Source organism: Scleropages formosus, chromosome 24 (genome assembly GCF_900964775.1).
Source record: "Scleropages formosus chromosome 24, fSclFor1.1, whole genome shotgun sequence".
In the NCBI taxonomy this organism is placed as follows: Eukaryota; Metazoa; Chordata; class Actinopteri; order Osteoglossiformes; family Osteoglossidae; genus Scleropages; species Scleropages formosus.
Window position 1 is genome coordinate 16,363,214 of NC_041829.1, and position 8,472 is coordinate 16,371,685.

Sequence of the window (8,472 nt, forward strand, 5' to 3'; positions counted from 1 at the left end):
AGCAAATCTTCAGGCCCTTAATTAAATGTATTTGTTCTGTGTAAAACTTCTTTTGCTTATAAATAAAATATTATTGTTAGACCCATTTATTACAACTCCATGTTAGGGACAAATTTGGATTTAGCAAAATATGCATTCTTATAAAACAATATATTCCAGAACAGTTCGTGGCTGAACGACACAAGGCAAAGTGTGAATTCCAGCGTAAAAGGTTTTTGATCAAGAGGACTTGATCAGGACATTTTGCTGGGCTGAGGCACGCTGTAGTTCGGGGGGTGAGATCCCTCACGGGTTCGGCCGAAACAGCCCAGGACCACATCCACTGCAGTGTCCACGGTGGACTTGATCTCATCGTCCGTCTTGCCCCGCTTGGGGTTCACCTCTACCATATCCAGTGCAGAGAGCAATCCTGAGGAGAGCACGAGTAGCATTCTGCACACGGTATGTACTGTGTTTTCATTTCACTGGTGTCACCATGCTTAGATGAGTTGAAATTGGTGTATTAAAGTTATTGATGACAATTTAAAAAGTCAGTTGCTTTATTATTATGGAGCTGGTACTGTAGTGGTTAGAACTGCTTTCTTCAGATCCAAAAGTTGCAGGTTCAAATCCCACCTTCAGCTGTAGTATCCATGAGCCAAGGTACATACCCTGAAATACCCAGCTGTATAAATTAGTAAATAATTGTAAGTTACTGTGGAGAAAAGTGTCGGCTAAATGAATAAATGTTATCCTCATACCTGGCTCTATAGCAATTCTGGTGGTCAACAGCTTTAGAAAAAATACACATTTTATTATTATTTCTTTAGCTGAAGCTTTTCTCCTGAGCAACTTAGGTAATTTTTTTACCCATTTATACAGCTGGGTGATTTTTACTTGAGCAATTCTGGGTACAGTCCTATGTTCAGTTCAAGTGTTAGGGTGACCATGGGCACCTGCCCCTTATGGTCCTATCCGAAGCCTACCCCAGTGCATTCTCCTACCTGTTTGATGTATGACCTCAGTTATATAGATGCCCTCCCTGTAAGTCAATCCTCCCACCACCGGGGTTCCCGTTGCAGGTGTCACCGTGGGGTCTATGGCATCAATATCGTAGCTGAGGTGGATCGGTTTCTTTCCCCTGTTTGGAAGAGGATTCCAGAACATCAGCCTCATGCTCCTTAGCAACATTTAAAAAGCCAGCTAAAAAAAAAAAAAAAAAAAAAATTAATGGAAAAGTATGTTTTTGTTTTCGGTCTATAGTCTATTTTCCTTCAGTGTATTTACAGAGGTGATAAGTACATCCATTCCAGAATCCCTTGACTCATTTGGTAATTGCTCTGTTTGTGAGTCACAAGGGACAGATTGCAGGTTCAAGTCAGTACTTTAAGGACTGTGCATGATTGAATTGGACTTACGTAGTTATTTGGATGTTGCTGCTGGCTGCACCTAAGGGATTGCACGGGTCTGTTGGGTGTCTCTGGATTACATTTATATTTATTCGTCAGTGCTTGTTTTTTCCGAAATAACGCACATTTCTTAGTATGCAAAAGTGCATTTCACAACAAAGCACTTTGGATTCAGGCAAAATGCACAACTAGTTTGTATAGCTGCCTGTAGAACTGAGTCTTAAAATACAGTGAAAATTCAGTGACAATAGAAAGATGATGAGGAGAGGAATAAGCCTGAAAGAGATGTGCTGTAAGACCATTCTTGAATGATGGAAGGGTTTCAGTAGTTCTGAAGGACAGAGGAAGCTCATGCCACCATACTGGAACCAAAATGGAGACCCTACACTATTGCTTCTGGACCTTTTGTGAGTGGGACAATCAAGCAACCAGAGGTGGAAGCAAAATGCTCTTTCTGGGGGTGTAGGAAATGATGAGGTTTTGTAGGGTTAACCATGATTAACGTGACCCCATCGTCCAAGGCAACTTACAGGGATTTACCCATTTATACAGCTGGGTAATTTTACCAGAGCAATTTAGGGTAAGAACCTTACTGAAGGGTACCACAGCAGTAGCTAAGCTTTGAACCAGAAGCCTTTGGGTCTAATAACACTAGTGCTAACTCCTACACTGTCAGCTGCCCTTAGATACATCCACAGAGGTGGAACTAACAGATTTCTTGAGAATTTCCAGAACTGTATCGTTACACAGTTCAAACACTGTTGGAAAGGGAAGGAAATTTTACCACATCCTCCATGAATTTTGCTGGAAACAAACCTTGAAAACATGTGCTCGCATGTTTCCTCCATCACTTTGGCTATTCCAAGGCGGTCCACCTCAGTCATTGAGTATGCCTTTATGCCCAGGGATTTCAGGATATAACTGTGGGGATGGGGGCAAAAAAAGAAAAATAGTGCATGTATACAATATGCAGTAAAAAAAATTTCAGTTGACTAAAGCTCTTTATAAAAGCTCCCTTTCAAAAAAGATCATTTGAGGGCAACATCTGAACACAAGTGTGTTATTGAGTTATCTGTTAATACGCACAGTCCATGTCCTTGATGCTTGTTTACCATTGGTGTACTGCTGGATCTCCTACTACGTTTTATTTACACTGATGTAACACTCTAAACTGGTGTAAATATGGGCCAAAAATGGCAAATAAATGTGAACCTACTGCTCTCCTGGATCCAAATCCCTTAAACCGATGTAAACAATGTCATCTGCTGATACACAGGGCTTGATCCAAGAGAGTCCAGGAACTGCTGGTATCTGTGCCCAATTCAAACAAGTTCACTCAAGTGAAAACTGTACAATAAACTGTTGTGACATTGTTTTACATTAAATATGTGGAATGGAAGAAATTGCATGAATATGTGATAAGCAGAAGCAAAAAAATTTACATTTATTTCCTGCAACACTGTCACATTATACAAAAATTTGATTTTGTGGAGGCAACACATTTTGTGGAATTACCATTCATATTTAGTGTGTTTCAGGCATATTGTCAAGTTTCCTCAGTTTTATGACAAGTCTTGAAAGCCAGTATTTGCAGTTAGGTTGTGCAAGACTGACTGTTTCTCAACAAACTCAAAACCAGTGGCCTCAGGCAGCAGACCAACCCGAACATGTTATGCAAAGTTGTTGAATACAGCTTACAAAATTATTATTATTATTATTATTATTATTATTATTATTATTATTATTATTATTATTAACCCTTATTTAGCTGATGCCTCTGTCCAAGGTAACTTACAAGGCTACCTACCCATCTACCCATCTAAACAATAAAATGTAACATAAACACTAAGGGCAGTTTAGAGTCACCTATCCAGCAGAAACACATCTTTGGACAGTGGGAAGAAACCAGAGCACCTGGAGTAATCCCATGCAGACACAAGGAAAACATACATTGGACATTGGATAATAGGGAGCAACAACAGACAGATCATTCCAAACACCTAGATCTGTGAATACACCGGACACAAATGAATATTTTTCACATTTTGCTCCAAATGTGATGTCAAAGAACAAAGCAGAAGGGCAAAAGAGATCACCTTGCAGTGGAGCTCTTTGATGAGGTAGGACAGAGGCTGCCCGTGGATGTTGCCCGTCGGAGTGGTCAGGGGTGTGTTGATGTCGGCATGAGCATCCACCCAGACCACGCTGAGGCCCTTCTGTGAGGCCGCATGTCCCAGGATTGAGCCAATCGCCAAACTGGGACAAACGAGTCACACACAAACAAAAGGCTTCAAGTTACACCCTATCATTTTACCACGGATGTCAGTATCGAACTGGGGCATAAGCAATATTTCCCTTGGGATAAGTCAGTAAGGGAAGTAATCTGTCTATTTTGCTTTGCCACAGCTGGAAGCCATTCCCAGTAAAAAAAAAAAGGTTATAGCAAGCAGCAGGAATGGTGGATAGGTGTGGAGCACAATTTACCTGTGATCCCCTCCCAGCATCACGCTGACGTATCCATCCTCTTTGATGGCTTTGACGGCATCGGCGAGCCGTTGGTTTGCGAGACCCACGGTTCGAGGTCGCCGCACCTTGCCCACGGGACTGTCGTCACTGACGTCGTCAAAGTCCACATTCCCGTAGTCTTTGACAGCGCAGCCTGTGGGCAGAACATTGAGCAACAGCAGATGACCGCGTGACAATCCGTTTACACAATATTTTTTCTGCTCTAATGAATTTGCGCTAAAAAACTGAAAAACCAAAAAAAGAAACACTCCTCCAGCTGCTTGTGTGACTGTAGGAATTGTTTGGTTTTGCTTAAAAAAGTGAGCTGGGACCGCTGAACTCAGAGCTGAGGTCCTGTATGGCTCCAGCTTGGGCAGAAAGGCTCTGTGTGTGTGTGTGTGTGTGTGTGTGTGTGTGTGTGTGTGTGTGTGTGTGTGTGTGTGTGTGTGTGTGTGTGTGTGATACTGTAGCACCTGCCATTGTCCTCACACGCAGGGGGTGAGGGAGGCACAAGGTCATCACAGTGAACCTGCCAGGCTCATATTCCACAAATAAAACAGAGCGCGAGTCCTGACAGGCTCACATCTCACACACCCACCAAACCCTGTCACAGTGCACTTGTTCATATACTGCAGGACGCATGCACATACACACCTTATGTGTGTCATATATCATCTGTAGAGGCAAAGATAATATGTTGACCTTGAGGAACTGTACATACTAATGAAAATGATCCGGTAAATCTAACCAGATTATTAATTTTGCTTTATTTCTACTGGAAATAGTTTGACAAATATGACAATGATTCTTGTTTAGTGTAGCTTTAGCATATTCTTTTAAAAATTAGTAATCTGGCAGCTAGGAACCGGGGAAAAAATATTAAAAGCTACAATAACTGCCCAGAACAATTTCTAACATGTTGCAAAATGCACCAAGACGGTCACATCACCTGTAAACATACTTGTGTATGAGTCATTTAGAAACTTAACACTAGCAGAGAAAAATGCCATTTAACGTCTTTGTATTTAGTGGCTACCCAGCAGCAGTGTTATTTCCCTGCAGGCTGATGTGACCTCCAGGAGACTGTATTTAAAAACACTTGACAATCCAGTGACTGAGGGCAGGACTCATTCCCCCGTAGTGGTTCCTGCACTCGGAGCTGCTCAGCTCCGACTGACCAAAGATTTACCATGTCATTTACTGCCCATTTACTGATGAAAGTTCTTTTATGCTTTTCAGTTTTGTGAAAATGATTGTTAATACAATATATGTTTACATTACCTCATTTAGCAGATGCTTTTCTCCAAAGCACCTTCCAATGGACACTATGTAGTGTTATCAGTCCAGACTTTATCCACCTAAGGTCACTTACACTGCTGGATACACTATTTACAATGAGTTACTCATCCATAGATCAGTGAAACACACTCTCTTTGTGTCACTCACACACTATGGGTGACTTACAGTCTCCAATAGCCCAGAACAACAGGTCTTTGGGAGGAAACCCATGCGGACACACGGAGAATATGCAAATTCAACACCGACCGAGCAGAGATCGAACCTATGTCCTCTCGTACCACACAGGCGCTGCAAGACTGCAGTGCTACTCACTGTGCCCCCAGTCTACGTTGTAAGTAACATATAAATACGTGAACTTAAGCTGTGAATGAGGATAATCATGGAAATAGGAGCAGCGGCACACCATGAGTTCCAGTGAGACGGCGGTGAATGTCCAAGCTGCTTTCCCTCGGTCGCCAACAAAACCAGACATGTTCGGTGTGGTTACGTACTAAAAAGTCAACAGTTCACAAACCTTTTATATTTTTCTGCTTTTGAGTAAAACCCCTTTCAGTTACCAGCGTTAAATGTAATGTTACTGCTGTAATCGGGGTATTCCTTCACAGACACCCTGTATTCAAGTTCAAGTTGTTTTTATTGTCATTCCTCTATATAGCTTGTATAGAGTGGAATGAAATATTATATATATATATATACACACTGTATATATTTCAATGCAGAACAGTTTGTCCAGTGCAGGGTCATAGTGGTCTGGAGCCTATTTCATAATCATAGGTTGTGAGGGAGGGTAAAAACCAGACAGGACATCAGTCCATTTCAGAGCAATCATGGACACACTTTCATTCTCTCCCATTTTACGCAATATAATTAGTATTCATAACTACAGTATATATAAAACATGGAATGCTATCAACAGAATGCTGGCTATAGTGAAAACACAGTCTGTGTATGCCTGTGCGGTCCCGAGTGCGGCAGTAAAAGGCAGCGTTGCTGCAATGGGGGGTGTTCTGACAAGGGTTGCCTGGTGCCAGTGTCACTGACCGTGGCCAAACTGACCTAAACCAGTTCGTCTCCAGAGGAAACACTGCTTTGTTTACTACAAAAATATGACATTATGTGTTCAGCGTAAACACTAAAGCACCCCAATATAGGCCTTGTAAATTTCAGGAGCATTAGATTTTTCTTTAAGTATGAGTATATTGTGTAGGTTGATGTTTTTAGAAGTCATTGCTGGCTTGTCGTGCTTTTTTTTAGTATATACTATACAATTATCTGAAAAGCTTGAATGATTTAATTACGTTACAGATACGGTCTGTCAAAGCAGGTTATGAATAAGATGATCACAGATATATAATGCGTGTTTGTAGTCATATGAAGAAGTGCACTGCTTAAATGCTATGCTTTCACACATTAGTACATCAATAGCCCTCATCTGTTCCTCACTAAATCCTAACAGCGGACACATGAAACCCTGTGACAGATAACGCATAATAGATTCTTATTTTTCATTACTTATTCAGCTAAAACAAAGAAACCATGTGTGAAGAAGTACATAACACTAGATGGATGGATGGATGGATGGATGGATGCCCCAAGAACAGAGTGGAGCAGTTTGGTAAAGAGGAAAGGGACAGAATGTACAAGAAAATGACAGAATCCATACAGTAAATGTTGCAGAACTTGAGGGTGTGCGGGCTACTGAATCACGGGTGTCACTTTTTCACATGTGGCTTCTTTCGTATTTACTTTAATGTTTCTTTTTTTTTTTTTTTGGAAAAATAAAGAGAAGTGAAATGCGTTACGCTGGGTTCACACGAGGTTCACCTCAATTCAGTTTCAGTTTAGTGTGCTTCATTGCTGATCACCTGAAGAAGGTGGTGTTCAGCGACCGGATGTGAAGAAGCGGTGATTAGTAATACAGCATGTAGTGGCGTGAGGTTTCAAGTCCCTCTTTACCTTGTCCTCTGAGCTTCTCCACCAATCCAGCTCCCCGAATGAGATCCGGTCCCTTCTCAACACCATCCCTGGGCTGCAGCAACATCACATACCATCATCATCATCATCATCATCATCGCACTTGACCTGGACACACAGGTATCTTTCCGGCACCTGATCCGAACATCTACATATTTCTGATTCTCTCTCATGTGTATGTGTGAGTGAGTTGTTTAAAATATCTAAACAATTTTATTGTTTTAAAAAAATAAATAAATATTATTAAAACTTCTAGAACACAGCCCCCACCATCCCTGGGGCACAACTTAACTTAAGATCACATGCAGTCAGTCATCACTTGACTTCAGAGACAGCATCTGATATTAACTTAGGATATATATAATTACTAGAGAAAAGCATCAGCTAAGTGAAGAAATGTAAATGTGTCGAATATACGGCGCCATTTGAAACATTCACGTTCGATATATCGCATTAATGTAAGAGTTTAACCACGTCGTTTCACCTGTCCCTTCGAGAACGGAGCTCCCACCAAGCCGACCGAATGCAGAGCGCGTGCGCGCCGCCCGAGACGAGACGCCCTCGCGGCACTGCACCCGCCCGCGAGCAGCATCGTCCGCGCTCCGCTGCTGTAGACTGCGGGGGCTCGCGGCGCCCCGCCCTTATAGTGGTGACGTAATCTAGGGGGCGGGGCGTCACGGGCGTCAAAGTGTCATCACGTCCACCCACCCAAGTGTCCCTCCGTCCCGCTTCGTACGGCAGAGTTGCGTCCGAAAGCGGGTCGGAGGAAGGAACCCAACGAGGGCAGCTCGAGACCCGCAGAACTCCCTTCCTGTGCACACAGTAAAACAGTTAAGTAAAAGTTTCGTAATAATAAATGTTAAGGTCTACGCGAAATATGCTACGTTACTTAGCTGACGTTTTTCTCCTGGGAGACAACATTAAACTCTGTGTGTGGAGTTTGCGTGGGTTTCCTCCGGGTGCTCTGGTTTCCTCCCACACTCTAAAGACAGGCTGTTCAGGTTCCCCCATACATAGCGTGAGTGACAAAGAGAGAGAGTGTGTTCCACTGATGTATGGATGAGTGACCCAGTGTAAGTCAACGAGGTGAGTATGTGGGCTGATAACACTACATAGTATTGTAAGTTGCTTTGGAGAAAAGCATCTGCTAAATAAATATAAGCTACTTACAATTATTCACCCATTTACACAACTGGGTAATTTTAGAGGAGCAATTTAGGATAAGAACCTTGGCTCGGGTGTAGTACAGCTGGAGGTGGGATTCAAACCTGCAACCTTTGGGTCCAAAAGGAGTGGCTCTTAACTC

The 8,472-nt window shown here is 42.4% G+C and overlaps 1 protein-coding gene across 1 annotated transcript; it reads right to left on the reverse strand.

Moving 5' to 3' along the window:
* Positions 1–85: 85 nt before the first annotated feature.
* On the reverse strand, positions 86–7,794 carry arg1 (arginase 1). Its single transcript, XM_018761143.2, has 8 exons — positions 7,651–7,794; positions 7,149–7,221; positions 3,873–4,047; positions 3,485–3,644; positions 2,605–2,699; positions 2,205–2,309; positions 984–1,120; positions 86–409 (listed from the first exon to the last, which is right to left on the reverse strand). The coding sequence occupies exons 1-8, from the start codon at positions 7,756–7,758 to the stop codon at positions 234–236; spliced, it is 1,029 nt and encodes a 342-aa protein (XP_018616659.2). The 5' UTR covers positions 7,759–7,794; the 3' UTR covers positions 86–233.
* Positions 7,795–8,472: the final 678 nt, after the last annotated feature.